At 50.4% G+C, this 20,947-nt stretch overlaps 6 protein-coding genes across 6 annotated transcripts; 4 read left to right on the top strand and 2 right to left on the bottom strand.

Moving 5' to 3' along the window:
- Positions 1–1,528: 1,528 nt before the first annotated feature.
- Positions 1,529–4,426, top strand: N7532_003231 (putative C6 transcription factor; the record flags this gene model as incomplete). Its single annotated transcript, XM_056615725.1, has 1 exon — positions 1,529–4,426. The coding sequence occupies one exon, from the start codon at positions 1,529–1,531 to the stop codon at positions 4,424–4,426; it is 2,898 nt and encodes a 965-aa protein (XP_056476082.1).
- A 3,545-nt stretch (positions 4,427–7,971) lies between these two features.
- On the top strand, positions 7,972–10,190 carry N7532_003232 (tryptophan synthase; the record flags this gene model as incomplete). Its single annotated transcript, XM_056615726.1, has 4 exons — positions 7,972–8,107; positions 8,166–8,469; positions 8,523–8,869; positions 8,950–10,190. The coding sequence occupies 4 exons, from the start codon at positions 7,972–7,974 to the stop codon at positions 10,188–10,190; spliced, it is 2,028 nt and encodes a 675-aa protein (XP_056476083.1).
- Positions 10,191–11,754: 1,564 nt separating this feature from the next.
- N7532_003233 (uncharacterized protein) lies at positions 11,755–13,497 on the bottom strand (the record flags this gene model as incomplete). Its single annotated transcript, XM_056615727.1, has 3 exons — positions 11,755–11,957; positions 12,289–13,302; positions 13,365–13,497. The coding sequence occupies 3 exons, from the start codon at positions 13,495–13,497 to the stop codon at positions 11,755–11,757; spliced, it is 1,350 nt and encodes a 449-aa protein (XP_056476084.1).
- Positions 13,498–14,737: 1,240 nt separating this feature from the next.
- On the top strand, positions 14,738–16,122 carry N7532_003234 (MCT family MFS transporter; the record flags this gene model as incomplete). The annotated part of the gene is made up of 2 exons (XM_056615728.1): positions 14,738–14,945; positions 15,002–16,122. 2 exons carry the CDS (start codon positions 14,738–14,740, stop codon positions 16,120–16,122), a joined length of 1,329 nt encoding a protein of 442 aa, XP_056476085.1.
- Positions 16,123–16,589: 467 nt separating this feature from the next.
- Positions 16,590–18,377, top strand: N7532_003235 (uncharacterized protein; the record flags this gene model as incomplete). The annotated part of the gene is made up of 2 exons (XM_056615729.1): positions 16,590–16,743; positions 17,020–18,377. 2 exons carry the CDS (start codon positions 16,590–16,592, stop codon positions 18,375–18,377), a joined length of 1,512 nt encoding a protein of 503 aa, XP_056476086.1.
- A 297-nt stretch (positions 18,378–18,674) lies between these two features.
- N7532_003236 (Major facilitator superfamily domain general substrate transporter) lies at positions 18,675–20,427 on the bottom strand (the record flags this gene model as incomplete). The annotated part of the gene is made up of 4 exons (XM_056615730.1): positions 18,675–19,397; positions 19,458–20,000; positions 20,070–20,216; positions 20,314–20,427. The coding sequence occupies 4 exons, from the start codon at positions 20,425–20,427 to the stop codon at positions 18,675–18,677; spliced, it is 1,527 nt and encodes a 508-aa protein (XP_056476087.1).
- Between the last annotated feature and the right edge of the window lie 520 nt (positions 20,428–20,947).

Below are 20,947 nucleotides of genomic sequence, written 5' to 3' on the forward strand. Positions count from 1 at the left end.
CCCCCTCACTAGACCCAGACCTTCAGCAGCCATGTGGGCGAGCCCTACTGAGCCAGGCGGGTAGCGGGTATACTCTCCAGCTCCAGCACTATTACATAGTACAAAATACCCTAGGATACCCGAATGGAGCATTCCTCCAACGGGGAGAGAGGAAGGGAGAGAGAGAGAGAGAGAGCCCCTAAAAGAGGAGAGAGAGATCAATGGCACTGAGGGCCGGTCATCAACATCACCGTCTCGGTGGTAGGTGGAGCAGGAAGGGACTCCGTGTCAAGTCGCTGTACTCTCCGAACGGTCGTCCCGCTTGCCTGTTCTGGAGTTCCCGACCGGGAAATGGGGGTGCCGCGAGGGAGAAGAAATTATGGAGACGGTGTCTTCTTTGGGTCCGCGTGAGAATCCGATCCAGGGCAATTGCCGATCGGGCATCAGCCGCGGACAGGGTTCTGTGGGATCATCCTGGGGAGAAAACCTGCCGACGCCGGGGCAACCTCGCCTTCCACGGCTGCACCAGGAGAAAGCGATGGGCAAAGATGAAGACTCGGGCTCATCTTCAACCGGGCTGGGTGCGACGTCGATTGTTCCACACGGCTGGTTGCTGTTCCGGTGCTTCGGTCGGCGAGCGTCGGGGGGATCGGGTTGAACGAGCGACGATCATGAGATCATGAAAGCCGTCGTGTTGGGTGGGAGGCTACCAAGCCCTCCCCTGGTGTTGACTCTTGTACGGGTAGAGTTGAGAGAAAAGTGTGCCCGGGCGGTCAGGCCCTTCCCCAGTTCCCGGCATTTCGTGCCTACCTCAAGTAATACTCGTACCCGAAGTACTAGTAAAGTCGGTAGCAGACGGTAAGACCATGACTGCCAGTGGTAACAGTGGCAGCACCAAACAGTAGTAGAGAATATACCCACTGACAGCCAACGGAGGCCGGCCGATGCCACATACATCCATAATATGTGTTAGTGTGCACTCCACATTTGCAAACCCGGGGCTCCACTCTCCACGAATCGCGTCCTTGCATACTTGGGCCTCCGCAATTTCCAACAGTTAGTTCTCCAGCGGCTCTCGGCTCCATGCGAATTTTGGCTTTTTTCTTTTCTGAAGGTCTGCTCGGCGTTCTCGACTCCGTTCCCTCCCGAACCCCAATTCGCTCTGCCGGTCCGGTGCCCCGACTTCTTTTCCCCCACACTCCGCCTGGCCTTTCTGTCTCTACTTTCTCCCCTCTCCCTTCCTACCCTTGCCTACTGCTCGGTATCCCCTCGCCCTGCAGCCAGCCTGCCCTCAAGCTCCAAGGTAAGTCGCCCACGATGTGCGCGCTCGGTAGATGCAATGCTGACGCGGAACCTGCAAGACCCGAAAACAAAGGTCCCTTTCCCGCCTGACACCCCGAAAGTGACAGCACCGCCAGCCTGAGCATTCACATCTCGGCCCTCCGCAACCCTCCTTGACTCGATTTCGACCAGAGGAAAAATCGACGCCACTACATCACCCGATTTCGAAGTCGTCGCAACCGCAGACCTTGGGTCTGCCCCATTCACCATGCGATCCAGCATCGCTTGCGCTCGATGCCGGCGCAGTAAGATCAAGTGCGTCAATGCCGGCATCGACACGACCTGCCGCGCCTGCGAATCCTCCGGTCGAGACTGTGTCTACCCAACCCCCGCGATCGGTGTGAGCGGCGCGAAACGAGATTTGGCCGCCCTGGCGGATGGTGAGGACCGGAATGGCGACTGGGATGGCCCGAAGCGCCAGCGCTCGCGCAAGATGACGCTGTCGGGGGCTTCCGCCGGTTCCAAGGCTGGCCTCGATGCGCTGGACTCGTCGATTTTGACCGTCAAGGTCTGGGAAGCCGTCTTTGACCTCTTCCAGTCTCACTTTGCTACGCTGCTGCCCTTCCTACATCCCGCCACTTTCCTCGGTCAGATCCGACAACTCTCGACTCCTGCTCCGCCACCGGTGGCTGCTCTTGACGGGCCTGATTCTATGCGTACTGCCAGCCCCAAGACGGATCCATCGTCGTCATTGATCCCGCTGGGCGTGCTTGCCTTGACAGCTCGCTTCCACCCGACTCTCGTCGCATACCACTCCCCGGCTTCGCCCGGCCACGCCTCTAACCCCCTTACTGCCTCGGAATACTATGCTACCGCGCTACGCAGTCGTCTGGCCGGCCTCGACGGGGTGAGCCTGGCAATGCCCGATCTTGCACGGGTCCAAGCGCTGTTGATGCTCGCCCTGCACGAGTGGGGCATCTGTCGCGGCAAGAGCGCTTGGGTCTATGTTGGAATGGCAATCCGTCTCGCACAGGCCATGGGTCTGCCCTTTGAACTCGAAAATGAATTCCCTCCACGAGATCTGTCCCGTTCGTCGCCGGGTCTCAAGGCAGAGGCCGATCACTTTGGGATCCGCCGTCGATCGGAGCCCAAGGAACAGACATCCGACGACATCATTGCACAGGAAACTAAGCGCCGCACTTTCTGGGCATGCTTTATTCTGGATCGTTGTCTGAGCAGTGGCAAATATCGTCCGCGTATGATCCGGATAAAGGAGCTCGGGATCCAGTTGCCGAGCGACAATGCCTTTGCCTTCGGCGAACGGGTGCGAACGGCCCGACTCAATGAGTCGACAACTCGCCGACCACCAAGCTTTGGCGCTCAAGGTGTGCAAATCCCTAGCATTCGACAGAGTTTGGGCGGATTCACCGATGAGAAATTACCCACCACCAATGGTACCCCGGACCCCAAAGCCGCCTGGTCGCCCGTCTCGCGCCGCAAGGACTCGAGCGAGGATGACGTTGATCGATGGGAGGTCGGGGCCGAAGAGCCTGTTCTGAGTCGAGTGATTCGCATCATTCGCATCTGGGGAAGCATTGCCAAATGGTCTTGTGCCGGTGGCCGACGAAACGAACAATATCCGCCGTGGCACCCCGAATCCCGTTTCGCTACTCTTCGGATGCAGTTGAATGAATTCCAGGACAGCCTTTCCCGCAACTTGCAGTACTCGTTGCGGAATACCGACACCCACATCATGTACAAGACGACGTTGGCGCCATATACCGTCATGCACGTCGTCTACTTCCTGTCCGTCATTGTTCTTCACCGAGCATACATCCCGTTCTTGCCTCTCCGATGCAATGAGCCCGTCGGTCCCTTGGATGAGCCAATGTTCCCCACAGACAAGGTCAATGGCCCTCCTGACGGCTTCTGGCGTGATAGCTCTCGTGAGCTCTTCAAGGCTGCTCGCCAGATGATCGACCTAGTGGCGACCTGCCATGGCCGTGGCGCTCTGGTCGAGAGCCCACTGGTTGGGTTTGCTATCTACAATGCTGCATTCATTGGCATCTACGGTGTGCACTTCCAGCACATGGATACCGAAGGGCTGATGGCTTCCAAGGCTCCTCCGGCAGCCCACGACAGCTCCCAATTAGGCTCCACGCAGGTTCGCAAGGCATTAGACATTCTGCGCGAGCAACGACCCCGTCTGAGAATGACCACCGGATGGTTCCGTACCCTCAACCGCCTTCACAGCTACTTCATTAAAGTCAAGCGTGATTTCCGCCGATATTCCCGCAACCGTCTGGATAGCATGTCGGATGCTTCTGATCATGCGCCGAACGGAGTCCGGTCCATCCGTGAGGGCGGTCTTGGCGGTGGTCTCGAGGAGTTCAAGCTGCTCGAGAAGCTGTTCCTCGACTTCGGAACTATCGAGGATCAACTGAACGAGTCCGGAGTCGACGACGATGGCGTCGCCATTGCCGTCACCGGAGAGCCAATGCCTGATCGTTCGACCAATCTCAGCGACGCAGGAAGCAACGCAGTCAAGAGCGATGTCGGCGATCCAGCCGACCAGCTTCTCGATGGAGCCGGCGGCCGCCGTGAATCATGGGTTCCCATCAACAGCCCCGGTCTCCCTCTCCCTGGCCACGAAGGAGACCGCCGCCCCAGTCTGCCTCTTCCGAACAGCCGTCCAATGCCTTCCCAATCCCCATACTCTCTCCCATCCCTCCAGCAACACCACCCCGATGGTCCCATGTACACCTCTTCACCCCCGAACCTCCCTTCACTGGTTGCAACCACCCAGTCGCCATCCTCATATCTCAACGCAACCAGCAACCGCCTCCAACCCATCAACTCCTGGCTCCCATCTCGCCCCTCCGTGCCACCACCCCCCTACTCTCAATCCCTCCCACCCATCAACGCCGCCCCACAAAACCACCCTGTCCTCCCGCCCCCGGGCTCAGTCACCCAGCTCGCCCCTTCGCCCCCTCTCACCTCGACCGACGGGCCAGACTCGAGCATGCTGTCAACTAGCCTCAGCGGCGACGACGTCCTCGCTTTCCTGGACGGCTGCGACTGGGCCCAACTCTCTCTCAATGCGCCATCCGAGGTCGGCATCCCGGTCGGCTGGCTCAGTGCCGTGTGGACCCAGTTCACGCGGTAAATGCGAACGCGGGGGCGTCTCATGCGCGTCTTGATTTCATTTGTACTTTTATATTCACGCTGTCCCGACGTCTTACGTTTGTACGACTATCTTCTACGATTCGCCGGCGAAGTCAAAAGGGGATGGGACGGTATTTTGCTTTTATCTCGATCACCAGCTACGCCCGTAATCCCCAATTCGGCGTGATCTGGCTTGATCAAAAACGAACGATTGGAGTAATGGAAGGGGAAAAAATTCACCAATACCCACCACCGTGATTCTCCTTCCATTTCCCATCACGTTCCATTTCTTCCCTTTTTTTTTTTTTTTTTTGCGAGGTTCAAGTTTTGCTAGGCCGGCGCAGGCGGGCCAATCCGGATGGAATTCTTTTCTTTTCTTTTCTTTTCTTTTCTTTTCTTTTTTTTTCTTTTTTTTCTTTCCCCCAAATTATGTGTGTTTGCAACTGGATCAACCAGCGCTTTTCGATTTCCTGGTATTGTTGTTCGAGCGTCTGTTTCCCCCAGGGTTGTTTTTATTCCCCTTTTCTTTCATGGATTGGATCGGGTGATTTTGTCCTTGCCTTTGCCGAAGGTCGGACTTGCGGAATGTGATTATGACGAGATACGGCGTTATGCTGTGGAGAATTTATTTGCCTGCGGGCTTTTTCCTTCATTCTTTTTGCTACTTCCTTCTGAAACCGTACTTCCTATGTCAGTGTCAGGCTCGGAAGGATTTCAATCTTCCTGATTAGTAATTACAGGTTGGGCAGTGCTTTCTGAATACAGACCCGTCACTTAAGCGGTGGCTTTAGTATGGCTTGCAGAAACCAATTATAACCATGAATTCCTTCCCCTCTGCTGAATTTCGTTCACCAGAACAAAAATATCAGCCCACCATCAGACGACCATCAAGCCGGAATAGACACACTGCCCAATAAGCCTGTAATTTGCCTTGCAATTTCCAATATCCTGGTAATGTTACCTTTCTACAAATTCAGTACGAACCAATGAGTTTACGTATCTACTCTCAAGTATGCCATTCTGATCTCTTCTACCCTATAAACGCCTATAGCTGAGCCGTGATTGATCCATGCACCAGCCAATCAGGGTTACTTGGAAGTGAGGCTTCCTCGCTTTGTGGGTCTTATGTGCCAATCATTTTGATCGCCATTTCTTCAGGAGGGGAAACCAAATAAATGCAGGTCCCTAGATGTACACGACCCATCTAATGAGTATAGGCATGCTAAGAGAGACCTTCGGGAATTGATTGTCACACTGAAAATCACTCGTCAGAAAAATCCCTGCACTCCAAATAACTTTGGAACTGCTCTGAGATCGGCTGAGAGTGATCACATTACGATAACTGATCTGCTCGTAAGCGCTAAAAAAGGAAGAGGAATGCCACTTGCGTCTTATTTTCTGTAGCTAAGTCTGAGCCATAATGGGGACTTTGAATTCATTTGGGAACAAGAAAACTGGTAAAGCCCTAGGCGTTCATAATATGGTCTGAGGGAAGCCGAGGTAGAATGCCCGGGTATAAGCATTAGCCCGAGGAAGAGAGGAGCCAATAAACGTTGGCCTTTGTATTCCCAGTTAAGTTTGGATGAATGCTACAGCCGTTCATGTTTTTCCATGTGGTAGATACAGCTAAGCCGTGAATGGACCCACTTCGAGCTGTCCAGGTAGAGAGCAAGAGGTTTCCAATGTGGCCTCAGGGGAACCGAGGTGAAATACTCTGGTGAAGCCTTGGCCCGACACAAGAGAAATCTAGAGCCAATAGAATCCAGCCTTGATATTTCCCCATGCTGATTCGGTTTGGATGAATACGAAGTGTTGTTCGCGTTTTTGTATGCGGCTGAGCCCTGAATGGCCCCAGTTCGGGAGCTGTCCATATACTGCTGTACCTGTGGCACCGTGATGTTGGGACTGTAATTGAGGAGTGATAGGCGGCTATGATGTCAGGCTCATACGGTTGGAGCCCTGGGAAGCTCAAATCTATCTTAATATCAATCAAAAGCTTTCATCCAGATAGTCCGATGGTATTATCGGACCGGGCCAAGGGAGGATACTATCACAGGCCGGACTCTTCCACGCTTCGGAATGAATGGCGCTCCGTGATATCATGCTTTCGAGTCTTTCCACAGATACGTTGAAATCATGATAGATGCTGCAGGTGAAAGAATTTAATTAACCTGCTCATCGACTGTAAGGCGGAGATGGACATAAGAAGAGATCAATTTCAAGTTGAATGTAAGAACTGATATTAGTCTGCATATACGCCTATGCAGGGGTATCGTGAACCGGGATTGATTACCTACTGTTAGTCTGAATTTCCCTTTGAATTCTGATCGCCCTTTTAACCACTCATACATGTCTTGTAACGGGGGACCGCGAACACCAGAACGACCACGGAGGTCAGGGGGAGGCTTGGAGGGGGCCAGTGAGATCGGTGTCAGTAAGAGCCGCAGGACCTGGAGCCCCACGCCAGTCAGTGCAGGCACTAGAATAACGGGGATTGGCCATATGTAAGGTGAATGGGTCCAGCGAAGTGACATCGGCAGCGGAGGGATGTCGAAAGGTAAAGATAGAGAGGGAGGGTTCGTGGTAGTATGAGTGTGTTGTAGATCTCACTACTCTTCTGATCGCATGTTTCATCAGTCGTTATGTGGCAACGCGCTTACTCGGCTCCAAATATGTTTATATTCGCTGGTTTTATTTGGTCAGGATATTCTCGAGTTTTTAGTGACTTGAGTGCCAGGTGTATTTGTATTTCCCGTATCATATTTTCTCTGCCAGCAGAAATCAGGTATAAAGACAGTGTAAAGTAGGTAAGTATCCCTGGTCCACGATACCCCTGAATACTATGCCCGTTCAACCAGGTGACGCGTTGCTCGGCGAATTGACCAACACAGCAATACTAGACTGTGGCTACTAGTAGTAAGAAGTGCGAGCTGCACCAGTGTGCTAGTATACACTGCCCCACTTTAATGCTGGGTTATTCCTAATTGAGCCATTATTTGGCTCCACGACAACCGCTTTTTTTAGATGGTCTGACCTAGATCCCGACCCCATCTGACTCATTGGCTTCTGCATGCACTGTGAGCCTATACTGATTGCAAACTGAATATTGCGGAAACCAGTCAATTGATGAATCATTCCTCAGAAGGCTACTAACAAAATCAATGTCATCGGAATTCCAAATACCATCCCGAAAAATGTGTTGGTCCGATATCTCACTGTTGATCCGCTCTTCGGGAATTGTTGCCGTGAGCGCAGAGCCCAATTAATTTACTAGCTTTATGCTTCATTTAATTCTATTAGTAGTTATACCCTGATATCGTTACACTATGAATGAATAAGACACTATTCCTTCCCGTTATGTTTAATGGGTCGCACCTGCCGTAGAGACATGCTCTGACTCACCAAAGTGAGATCTCGCGGGAGGAAAACCAAAAGTTGCCTCCCATTCATTTTCGATCGTTAGTTAAGGAGGACACACCTTCCTTAATTTTCCCTCTCGCATCCATTTTCCTACCTTACTCGCGCCCACCACCTGGACACTTCACTATGGAGGGAATCAAACAGGTCTTCGCAACATGCAAAGCCGAAGGCCGCGCAGCCTTAGTCACATATGTGACTGCAGGGTTTCCTTCAATCGAAGAGACGCCTGAGATTATGCTGGCCATGCAGGCGGGTGGCGCAGGTGAGGAACCCTAGAGCCTCATTCGCGAATTATGCTAACAACTGTCATTTGCATCTAGACATCATCGAACTCGGAATCCCATTCACAGACCCCCTCACAGATGGACCGACCATCCAGAAATCAAACGCCCAAGCTTTAGCAAACGGTACTCGAATCCCGACAATTCTGCAGATCGTGCGATGTGCGCGTGCATCGGGACTCACTGCCCCCGTTCTACTGATGGGATACTACAACCCCGTCCGCGCATACGGAGAAGACAAAATGCTGAAGGACTGCCGTGCCGCCGGTATCAATGGATTCATCATCGTCGATCTACCGCCCGAGGAAGCTATTCGGTTTAGAAATTCGTGCAAGACGGAAGGGTGAGTCATTTACGCTCATGAAATGGCAATTAGAATACTGATTCAGCTCGCAGATTATCATACATTCCCCTCGTCGCACCATCCACAGCCGACAGCCGCATGGAGATGCTCTGCAGTATCGCCGACTCCTTCGTATACGTCGCCTCCAGAATGGGCGTCACCGGTGTATCCCAAGCGCTGGATACTGGACTCGATAATCTTCTTGCTCGCGTGGACCGCTACACGATGGGCTCGGTACCAGCTGCGGTAGGGTTCGGAGTCAGCACGCGCGAGCACTTTGTGGACATCGCCCGGATTGCACAAGGTGTTATCATCGGCAGTAAGATTATCAACATTTTGGCAGACGCACCTGCGAGTACTGGTGCCGAGAAGATCAAGGAGTACTGTCTCCACGTCTCTGGTCGTGCAAAAGCGCGAACCATCACGCCTCCTGCTCAAAAGCTCGATACTAAATCGATAACCCAATACGACATCCCCGAGAGCCGAGATACCCCTACTACCCTGAGGCACTTTCATTGAACAAACACACTCGCTTCGGCCAGTTCGGCGGCCAATATGTCCCCGAAGCCCTGATTGAATGCCTCGCGGAGCTCGAAAACGGATTCAACGCCGCATCCGCCGACCCCACGTTTTGGGAAGAAATCCGCTCCTACGCATCGTACACCAACCGGCCATCCTCCCTCCACCAAGCGAACCGTCTATCGGAATACGCTGGCGGCGCCCGCATCTGGTTGAAACGTGAAGACCTGAACCACACCGGCAGCCACAAGGTCAACAACGCTCTGGGACAAATCCTCCTAGCACGACGACTGGGAAAAACGTCTATCATTGCCGAGACAGGTGCAGGCCAGCACGGTGTAGCGACCGCAACGCTATGCGCACTGCTGGGTCTAAAATGCACGATCTTCATGGGCGCCGAGGATGTCGAACGCCAGGCACTGAATGTTTTCCGAATCAGGCTCCTCGGTGCAACAGTTGTCCCTGTACCAGGTGCACATGCCGGAGAAGGAGGTACTCTCCGAGACGCAGTGAATCAAGCCTTCAGGACCTGGGTGACAGACCTCAAGACAACGCATTTCGTCATCGGATCCGCTTTCGGCCCTCATCCATACCCGACCATCGTGCGAAAGTTCCAATCTGTCATCGGCGAAGAAACCCGCTCACAATTCCAGCAAGAGATGAATGGAAAACTTCCCGACGCAGTAGTCGCATGCGTGGGAGGCGGATCCAACGCAACAGGGATGTTTTACCCATTCGTCAGAGACACCTCCGTGAAGCTGGTCGGCGTCGAAGCAGGCGGCGACGGATCCTCAAACGGTCGACACGCCGCGACTCTCGCGCGAGGCTCAGTGGGCGTTTTACATGGTGTCAGAACATATGTCTTGCAAGATGAGGACGGTCAAATTCTTCCCACGCACTCTGTTTCCGCCGGGCTAGATTATCCGGGCGTTGGACCGGAGCTTTCTAGTTGGAAAGAGTCTGGTCGGGCAAGTTTCATTGCTGCTAATGACAATGATGCCTTGGTTGGGTTCCGGCTTTTGAGCGAGTTGGAGGGAATCATTCCTGCTCTTGAGAGTGCGCATGCTATTGCCGGTGCTGTGAAGGTGGCAAAAGAGCTTGGGCCTGAGAAGGAGGTTGTTATTTGTCTTAGTGGACGGGGTGATAAGGATGTGCAGCAGGTTGCGAAGATGATTCCGGGTCTGATGCCTGATATCGAGTAGAAGTAGATATACTCGACTCGAGTCATGAAGCTCGAGGTGGATATTACTATGGAAATGGAATTGAAGCTGCTATTATCGGGAGTCCAAAATTGAGGCATTGCATTTTTGCTTGATTAAGTTTTTCCAAAATTTCTCTATTTCACGTCCTGCCTGATATCACCTCGCTTCTGCGTTATTACTGTTCTCGAAGCCTCAGCCTCATACAGATAAGCAGCATATCACATAAGACGCTCTTTTGCACCTTTCATTTCCTCGACAGCAACCCATCTTGAGCTCTTGCTTGATCTTGACACTCTTGATGTTATTTCGCGATCTGCGGGTGTGCAACAGGCACATATCATGGCGCGTCTTATTAGGGAGGGAAGTCGTGGGTTTACTTTGATTCCGGGTAAAGGAGACTAGGATGAATTGATTCTAAAGTTTTCATGGACTTTAATCACATTATCTGGAATATCTCGAGCATTATTTATAGACGTTTGGCTTCTAATCTTTCAATGTTCGTCATAAACACACGGTATGATGTTTCTATGGGTCCGTCACCTATGCGTTTTCAAATAATCCACACCAAGATCCTGTTCGGAAAGATGATTAGAAAATCTAGCTTGAGTTTTGTATTGTGTGATTGCTAACCTCATCGTAGCACTTATGTACTCATCCATTTTAAAGTCATTGGCAGCGGTTTGGTGTCCACTGTTTCGGATGAACGCGGTGCAGCGAATGCCTGGTTCCGGTTTCTCGTATTGGAAGGAACTGGGGCCCTTTGCAACTCGTCCATTGTAGCACGTTCTTGGTGCCTCTTTTTTGCGTAAAAATATGGAATTAAGAGACACATGTAGATGTCATATTGACGAATCGTGAAGGTATCTTCGGGTTTGATGGATGGTATGGATCGAGATTTGAAGACCGGATGAACAAAGCGATCTTTGAATCGGAGAGAATCGAATACTCGGAACAGAAAGATAATTTAATGGAAGTGAAGTATGTATCGGTGATAATAGGACTATTTCATTTAAAAATGCTTGGGAGCTTTTATATGAATGTTCCAAGCTCAGAAAGTACGATTTAAGCTGATAGACTTCGTCTCACCTCAGCTGAGGGCTGTGTTTACGTGCGTATCATCCAGTACGCAACTAGTATCGTGTCGACCGTAGTAATTCTGTATAAAATTTTTTTTTTTTTTTTTTTTTTCAAAACAAGCTGTAGGGCCAGCTCAGCCCTCTTGCAGATAAGGTTAATTGAGGGATTAAGCTTCTTCGCAGAGCTAAGGCGAATATGCAACCATTTCGGAGTGCCGTAAGATTTCAAGTTCGTTGTTCAGCCCCACGACGCTTGGCTGTCTGGGCGAGGCTTAATTCAGCTGTCAAAGGCGAATTTCCCCCTGTTCAGCTTGTTCCTTAATCGTGCACTGCCTTTCCAGTAGAAACGTCATCTTTTCATGAGCACCGCACGATGCATTGTCACGTGATATGTCAATGTTGTTCTGTACTTCAATTGATTTCAGGAATATGCAAACGGGCAAAGTGAGACCACAGAGTGATAAGGATGGGACCAGTAGGGGTTGTGGTCACCCCTCGGAGCCGAGGTTGGGCCTGTATGAGCGCGCGAGATTCAGGAGGGCGTGGAGAGGTTGCGGCAAGTCCTCGGGCCAGGAGCGGATTTCGTCGACGGCAGCGATCCAGTTCGCGAGATTCCTCATGCAGACGACGGCATCTTTTTCTGTCTGTTTTGGCAGATGGGACGCATTGTGGCGGTGAGAATACTTCATACCTGAATTCGGAGATCAGAATGCGTTCGAAATGGGTCCGGTCTGCAGCTTCAATAGGTGGGATGCAAATCTATACCAACTTAAATCTACATACTCAAGGCTTCTAGTGTTTGATTGGAAAAACAATCCACTAACTATGCAATGCGATGTGATGTTTGCAAATAGTGAGTCATTTACTCCAAATTTTCAATGTTTTGGGAAGGTTCTCTTGAGAAATTCCCTTGAGGCCGCAATGGCGAAAGCAATAATCAGGCTCAGGTAAGAAACAGAATATATTCCATGCGTCGCACAGCGGATTTGACTCTCAGACTGTTATGGCTTGAATAGGCACACGTAATTTGACACTTGATGTCGAAGCCTTTGCCCACGTTGAATGGTAGGCGATCGAAATGTTGAGGACATAGACCCGCGATACAAAGCACGCATGGAAGGTCGGAACGAGTACCTTATTCCGGGGTGTTGGGATTGGGACATGCACCAAGGCCGTGAAACAAATCAAAGAGGTCGACTCAATGGATTCTGCGACATCTCTAGTCCACTGAACTGACTTGAGACATATCTTGGACAGTGCGATATCTTTCTGATGAATGCTTCGACTTCCAGTGCCAAATTGGGTTGTCGCAAATATCGAGTCTGGAAAGTCTTCCCATTGTCTCGCGCTGTAAAAAGTATATATGGAGAGACCTGCGGTGCAAGAGTGTAAATCTGGGGGCTGCTCGTCTCCCCCTGGAGAAAACTTGAGCTCGATCGTAGCAATGGTACCCATGCATTCTTGTCGTTGATGGCCAGTCGCTGAGATGACAATTGGTTGAGGCTGAGAAGCCGATACAAAAAGCCTTCCCGTTGGGGATCTCCAAAGACCCAGTTTCATGGTCTTCTCCTTCATCAAGCAATATAGGCCGTTATTGGAACGGTCGATGGGAGGCTGTTCGTGAACTATCGGCATTATTTTCAACGGTTTACTCATGCTAGCCAATGTTTTGGGGAAATCCGCTTTTTTAGAGACCGCGAACAAGGTTGCTTGAATGGAGTAGGATATTTTGACACACTCAGGACTGAGATCATCGCCCTCCGAGCACATTTGAAGCTTCACACCTCCCATGGTTGGTGGGAGCAACGTGTGAGCTTGGGAGATATGGGAGTTCTGTCGAAAGTGGCGGCAGGTTTGAGGCATCAATTTCGAAGGGACAACAAACTTGAATCTGAAGTCGTAGTTATGTTCTTCCTTAAGCACATTTGGAATAATATTTCCCATCTCTGCCATCGGCTGATGCACTGAAAAGAATACATGCTCTAGGCGGGATAATCTTTGAATGGAAAGCTGCTCGATTTCAACCTGCGATACACCTGCCTTAAAATCAGTCAAAGTCTTCTTTGTATGGTATCGCCTCGTCTTCTTCAAAACCTACCACGAAACAGGATCTGGATTCCCTCTATTTCAATATCGCGTTCAGTGCTGACAGAGACTACCCCATCGATATGATCTCCCGTAGTGTAGAGATGATCGTCATTAGGGCTCCTCTTATCCAGGTATATATTCATTCCTGGGAGTTTGCTGTTCCGTGATAAGATATTTGTACGCATGATGTTTTGCGAAATCTCTTGTTTAGGTATCAGCACGAGAATGCCTCCGTCCGGTGTAACCCAGATTTTGCTGTGGAACAGGGCCCAATGAAGCCCAAGAGGAATACGTGGGAATTAACAAAATCTGCTGCATACCTAGTCTTCTTGTATTTTTCAGATCGGATCATGTAGGATTAAGCACGCTATTAGTACGTGCCATGGAGAAGTGGGCCCTTCGAGATGAGGCTTCATCTATCATTGGTCTCATCGCACCTCAGCGAGAAGAGCCAATCACATTCTTCGGTATTGTGCCCAATGTACAATATATTAGCACCAAGAGACAACAGCATTTTGAAATTGGGTGGGTCCATTTAGAGATGGTCCGACTCGTTCTCTTGTCGGTTTAGTCTTTTTTAATTTAATCTGCATGATGTTAGTGCGATGTGGTCGAGAGAATGCGACTACATCTAGCTAGTCCGATGTGTCGTCGTGTCCATTCTGCCTCAATAGTAACCCTTCGACAAGTCGGTTGATTCTCGCAACTCTTTGAAACATGAAGAGGTTCAAATAGTCTGATCTTCTTTGGCTTGCCGAACTCCCTGGATCGATAAGTCGACAATGAATTGCGTCGTTCCAGTGATATCGGACTTTCCCAAGCCTTAAAGGCTCAGGTGGCTCAGGGTCATGTGATAGCCCAGCCGCCACTTCAATATAGTAGGGATTCCCTTCACCGCTCATCATCGTCATCTCTCTGAATCTTCGCCATGAAAATCATGGCAAATACCGTTCGAACACGGCGTACATCCGATACACCGATACACGCCAGATGTGGATCCAGTGCCTAATTTCTGCGCGCTCATTGGCTTGCGAGCGGAAAGAACGACCAGGCCAATCACGAGACACCATTCAGCCAAGCAGCAGTATGCCCGCCCCATTAACCGTTCTCGGGCGACTCGAGAAGCTCGCCACAAGAAAGAGTCTAACACTGCGCCAGATTTCTCTCATTCATTCAACTCTAGTTTTTATTATCAAGAAGCTTGAATCAGGTGAAATATACGCATATCTAGGTCTCTGATTTACAAGATTTTCGCTGATCACCACGTACCGACCTCACATCAATCAAGGTTCGCATCAATTACCACTAAAACCAAATATCCTGTTCCCAGAAGCATATCGCTAACGAATTTTAAAAAAAATCACAGGGACCTTTCGAATAGACATGCGTCGATCGGCGGTACCTGGACCCAAGACAATATCAGTGCAGCAGCCCATCGGCGACAAACCAGGAGAGCCGGAGCAGCAGACAGGCTCACAAGATGATAACGAAGACGATAAACATGAGTTTCCAGAGAACAGTCACGAAGCTTGGCTCTGCTTATTGGGTTCTTTTTTGATGATGTTCCCGTCCTTTGGATTCCAAACTGCTGGTACGAAGCAAGCCCCTCCCTCCTGATTGTCTCGTTCATAAACTGAAAAAGCTCAGTGGGATCTGTTCAGGACTATATCAGCACCAACCAGCTTTCTGAATACAGTGTTAGCGATGTGGGGTGGATAACTGCCGTGCTTGTGTTCTTGACACTCTTCTTGGGCGTCCAGGTCGGTCCACTGTTTGATCGTTACGGATCAAGGGTGTTGATAGTATGTGGAAGCCTAGCCAACTTTCTCTGCTACATCATTCTGGCCCAATGCTCTAAATACTGGCACTTTATGCTCTGCCTGGGGGTCCTTGGCGGTATATCGTCTGCTGTTATCACCACAGTCTCTATCGCAGTCCTAAGTCATTGGTTTCATCGACGCCGGGGTCTTGCATCAGGAATCTGTATGGCAGGCTCATCTATGGGTGGAGCTGTGATTCCACTGATGCTTCGGAAACTTCTGCAAAAATATGGCTGGCTATGGTCCATCCGGATTGTTGCGTTCATGGCCCTCGGATGCTACATACTCGGCGTAGTTCTCGTGAAGGAACGTCTGCCCATTAAGAAAACGACTCGAGCAACGATCGATATAAAAGCATTTTTCTCACCACGTCTTTGCTTCCTTGCGGTCGCCGTTTTCTCCTTCGAGTTCATTATTTTTGGCTGCGCTGCCCTGCTCCCCACGTATGTGCGGTACGCAGGTATGTCAGAAGACGTCCAATTCTACTCCCTGACGCTTCTCAATAGTATGAGTCTGTTTGGAAGGGTTATCCCAGGGTTTGCAGCCGACCAGCTAGGAAGATTCAACACTCTTCTGTCCATGGTATGTGCTACGCTGATCGTTATGGCGGCTGTGTGGCTCCCATATGGATCTCATGATGAGGTCACACTCTATGTTGTTGTCGCTATCTTTGGCTTTGGCTCAGGTGGATGGTTGTCCCTAGCACCAGTATGTGCTGGGCAGCTATGCCGAACTGAAGACTACGGAAGATTCTATGGGACAATATACAGCGTTGCATCATTTGGAGTATTGCTTACGGTTCCTGTCGGGGGAAAGTTATTGCAGTCAACCACCCCAAAGGTCCTTATTGGATTTTACTCGGCAGTTTTGCTTGTTGGTATGATAAGCATCACTTTGTCGCGTTGGGCGCTTTTGGATTGGAAATGGAGATGGATGATCAAAATCTGATCTTACCCTACCGAGTTGCGTCAATCATCATGCCTGTTGGGCACTTCCCTCTTATATATCGCGCATACGTATTTTCTAGACATTCATAATCCTCACTCAATGGTATATACAAGCGCGAATGCATTTTTTTAATGTAGAATCACGTGAAGTCTTCTGAAAAGTTCCCGGTGATTGTCGCGCCGGTGTCTGCGTTGCCAGTGTCAGCACAAGTCTCGACCTCTGGACACCGTTATTCAGCATATACCGCACGATTGAATATAACATAAACGCCGTAGGGCGATCGAGACTTGTCATCTATTCTGATGTGTCTGTTTGATGCGGGCTGTCTCAGTACTAATGTAGTGGAAAAGAAATCAGGTGTCAAGGCAACAAGTGACACCTTGCCTTTCAGGCGTCAATCAAACGTCACCTCCAGATCTTCACATCGCATCCCTCCGGAACGTTAGCTATCGACAAAAGTCCGCCGCATGGCACCCGCTTACTCCCAACCCCTGGTGCTTGGCCTTATTGACTTCCTTACCGCTTACACCACAGGTGTTGGAGATCTGCCTGGCGCCTTCCACACTGCCTACTCCTCACATCTGGCGTTGGGCACGACGAGCTGCCCTAAGCTGCCCGTCGGTGCCTGGGCTCAAATTTGAAATGGAAGTTATTCGGCCAAGTATCTCACGAAACCGGAAATCTCGAAGTGGTTGTATTACCTGCAAGTATGTCTCGCTAAACTCTGCTCTTCAGTATCACTGCTGACAACTGATCTCCAGATCTCGGTACATGCGTGCAATAAACCTAGCGGCATGTCCTTCCATAAGCTAACATTATTTTGGTGTAGACGTGTTAAATGTGATGAATCAAAACCTTCTTGTCTGCGTTGCGTTACGACTCAACGAATCTGTGAAGGCTATCCCAGTCCGCCACAGCGGACCCTCTCTCCTGACTCTTTGAGCGACGAAGAACGTCGGGCCTTTCTCTTTTTTCGTAGCCGGACTGCTCACCGGATTTTTGGTCATCGTGATGCCAATGACTGGATCTCAATTTTACTTCAACTCGGCCATAACGAAACATCGATCAAGCATGCCGTCACCGCTCTGGCATCCCTACATGAGAGCACAGAACCCGGGAATGCCTCCATCAGTATTCGACAGTCCGAGAAGCATGCCCAGATCACATCACAAATGTTGGCCCTGAAACACTATACCTGCGCTATTAAGTCTGTACAGACTGAGTCCCCAACAATGTCTCACAGACCAGATGTTATCATGACCCTCTGCATCCTATTCATCTGCTTCGAGCAATTTCGAAACGGCGATGCCTCATGTCTCCTCCATCTGACCGCTGGTCTTAGACTGCTATACTGGTGGAGAAACCGCACTACTTCCTACAACCAGCTTCAAGAATACTCTCGGCCAACTCTGGAATTTATCAATAACCAGATAACGCCGATCCTTCAACGTTTGCGTGTACAATTCTCTCTGTGCATGGACGCTCGCCATGCATTAGGAAGCCTCGGTGTCCCACTTTGCTTGCCACTCCCGGTCATTCCGCCATCTTACACTTCCTTGGATTCTGCCCGGCAGGATTATGACCGTATCATGCACTACACGTTTTCCTCTTCGGAACGGAAGATACCCTATGATCCTAGCTTTCCAGAAATTTCTCCCACCACGGCTTTACGGCAATGGAAAACCGCGCTGGATAATTCAGTGTTCCTTGAGGAGCCTCCAGTTCTGCGCGACTGCACATACAAGCTGCTAGAGCTTTACTACCATGTTTCTTTGGTCATTGCAGAGACTCATAGTTCCAAGTCTGAGATGGTATTCGACCAATACATTGCCACATTCGAGAAAGTCGTTAGTCTTGCCGAAGATATCACCGAGATGTGGAAGCAAGAGCTTCTCGACTTCAGCTTGCTATTCAGTTTCGATCTTGGTTTCGCCCCGCCCATGTTCTTCGTCGCTTCTCGTTGTCGCCATCCTCTGATTCGTCGAAGGGCAGTTAATCTGATTCTCGAATCGCCCTTTTATCATGGTGCCTGGCAAGACCGTTATACTGGCCTCTGTGCGCAGCGAATCATCGAGATAGAGGAACAGGACGCGGCTATCATCGCTGACCAAAACAACGTTCCGGAAAATCACCGCATACGAAAAGTTTCGGCCGATCTCCAAGAGGAGAATTCTGAAATCATGATGAATTTTGTTCGGTGGCCTTTCAAGCCAGAGTTTCCAATCCACACCACCTTGGTTCCGCTGAAGACTTGAAGCGGCTACATTGGAACCGAGATGATAGCCAAATTTATTCCATCATAATCTTGTTATGATTAGTACCCAGACCGCCAAGAAAGATCGTGACTAGGCCCTGGGAGGTGATTGTCCTCACACTAGTTGAGAGAGACACATACCATTCGTGATGATCCAATACGACACAGAACATGGACGATGTCCTGATGGTCTCAGGGGGAATCTGAATAATGAAATTTATTATAATAATAAATACACTACAAATAAGGTGCTGGTCATCCTCAGACCCTAAATAAATAGCTGAAAGTCATGACTTTCCTACTCAACCAATTTCTTACCCTCCTCGCTAGAGGAAATACTCGAGAACTGGATGCCCCGAATAGCATGCCCCTTCCACATAAGCAGCATAACAAAGAAGAAAGAGAAGACAGCAAAAAAAGCCATCATCCCATAAACCCAGCCCACATCCACAGCTTCAACCCATGGATCGATATAGAAGCTAATCGTCAATCCGTAGACAATACGGTAAGCACCGATCACAATACCCGCCTCAGCAGGATACCGCGTGAAGCACTCAACGACATAATTGACAGTGACGGGCACACTAGCCAAGGACCCGATAGTAACCAGGAAGACCGCCAGCGCAAGTACCATATAGTGCAGGTGGTACTGCAGTGCAGCTCCGAAGATGCCCAGCCCGATGGGATTGATCACCAAACTCGGCAGCCAGAGAACATGTAACCGGTACTCAGGCTTCCAAGCACCTCCATTCCAGCGCTTTGCGAGGGCAAGGGGGATATGGTCGTTAAGGTAGTGGCCGAAAAATTGGACGAAGATAATACCAATCCAGTGACAGAATGTGAAGGCTGCGTTTTGCTTGAGCGAGAACCCGTACCCGCCCGCTTCGACTGGTTTCTGTAGCCAGACTGGGGTAAGGGCGTTGACCCCAACGTAGAATCCGAATGAGATGAGTGTGAAAATACCCATGATTATTGTCACGGGACAGATTCCAATGAGGAAGGGAGTGATTCCAACCTTGGCCTGCGTTTCGTGGGTTAGACAAACAACGACTAGGAGTTTCGCTAGTGAACATGAACATACAGTTTCCTTCCAAGTCGTCGGCAACACGACACTTTGCCCTAAGAAGAACGTCGCAGCCCGGTTAGCCACCAAACCACGTGGAATCTCTGGGTTTCTCTTGAGACATTCTCGATCGAAACCAGTCTCCTGTAAGAAAGCAAAGCAACAAATAAGCGTGAAGCCGAGTAGCCCGACCGTCCACCAGAACTCAACCGGGAAGAACGCATTTGCAGAAACAAATCCTGAAAAGGTAGGACCAGCGATCGTGCCAAAGAGGAACGCCATATGCAACGCCGTAAAGGCACGGCCACGCTGATGGAGAAAGAATAGATCCGTAACAATGCGTGGGCCCAGGACTGTGGGCACAGCGCCGAAGAATCCGGCGAACAGACGCGAGATGATGTACGCAATGTAGTCATTGGGATGTATCATAATTGCGCCCCAGATCTGGCATACGAGCGTGCATAGGATGCACCAGAAGATCACTGAGCTACGTCCGAGGACGTGGGAGATTGGGGCGAAGAAGAATGGACCCGCAGCCATGCCAGCCAGCGCGGCAGAGTTCTATGCCAGTTAGGTTTTGATACTTCCGAGAATATGGGTCAGACGAGAGTCGTCAATGTTTGAACATACCGCATAGGACTCCTGCAATTTAGTCTTGTGATACAACTTCTCTTGATCAGCAAGATTAAGTTGCCCCGACAGAGGTGCGATCGCGCCCGAAAAAGAAGCGAGACACAAGACAGATAGAATCACATATTTCCGTCGAATCGACCAATTCTGTGGAGCGGTGGGTTTGGGTTAACTCACAGACTCCGCAAAATCTTGGGGCTCACGAGCGTGCAGGGACTGACCGCCAGGCCATCACATCACATACCAGAGGATCTCGGGGATGGTCACTAGGCTGGGGAATCAGGATGAGGTGGGCATCGTGCGCGGGCGACGACGGGGACGTTTCCACGTCCTTGGACTGTGACTCTTTGAGGTCCATCGCGTTGATGGTGAGGTCAAGTTGGTGTGGATGACTCTGGGCGAGAGCTAGGGGAACAGCTGGGCTGGGTTAGGGGGCACCAAGCTCCGACATTCCGCCTGCGATGTTTTGTTTTTATTTTTATTTTTTATTTTTAATGCGCCGCCAAATGGCTTGGCGGCCTACGCTTAATTTTTTTGCCGAGCATATGGATGGGTTAAGACACGTCAGCTTGGCCTTTTGGCCCCAGTGTGCGCTCATGACTGTGCGGTATCTTTTTACTAGCTATCCTCAAGGCGCTGTTGGTCCTTGGTAAGGCTGATCTGGTCCGTGATGGCTGCTGGCATAATGTTCAGAGTCAATCGGGCTTGGCTGCGAAGCTTAGCTCTCTTCCCGTCCGGGGGCGTTTTCGTATCCGGCTATGTTTACGAGGTGGCGCGACCGAGGCCTGTTTCGTGCCATAGCTATGTGCGTAGCGATACGCCAGTGTATCCTACGTGGCCCATTATTTCATGCCCTGTCGCTGGATGTGTCGAGGTAA

This window comes from Penicillium argentinense, assembly GCF_028826775.1.
Source record: "Penicillium argentinense strain IBT 30761 chromosome Unknown utg000004l_segment0_segment0, whole genome shotgun sequence".
Lineage (NCBI taxonomy): Eukaryota > Fungi > Ascomycota > Eurotiomycetes > Eurotiales > Aspergillaceae > Penicillium > Penicillium argentinense.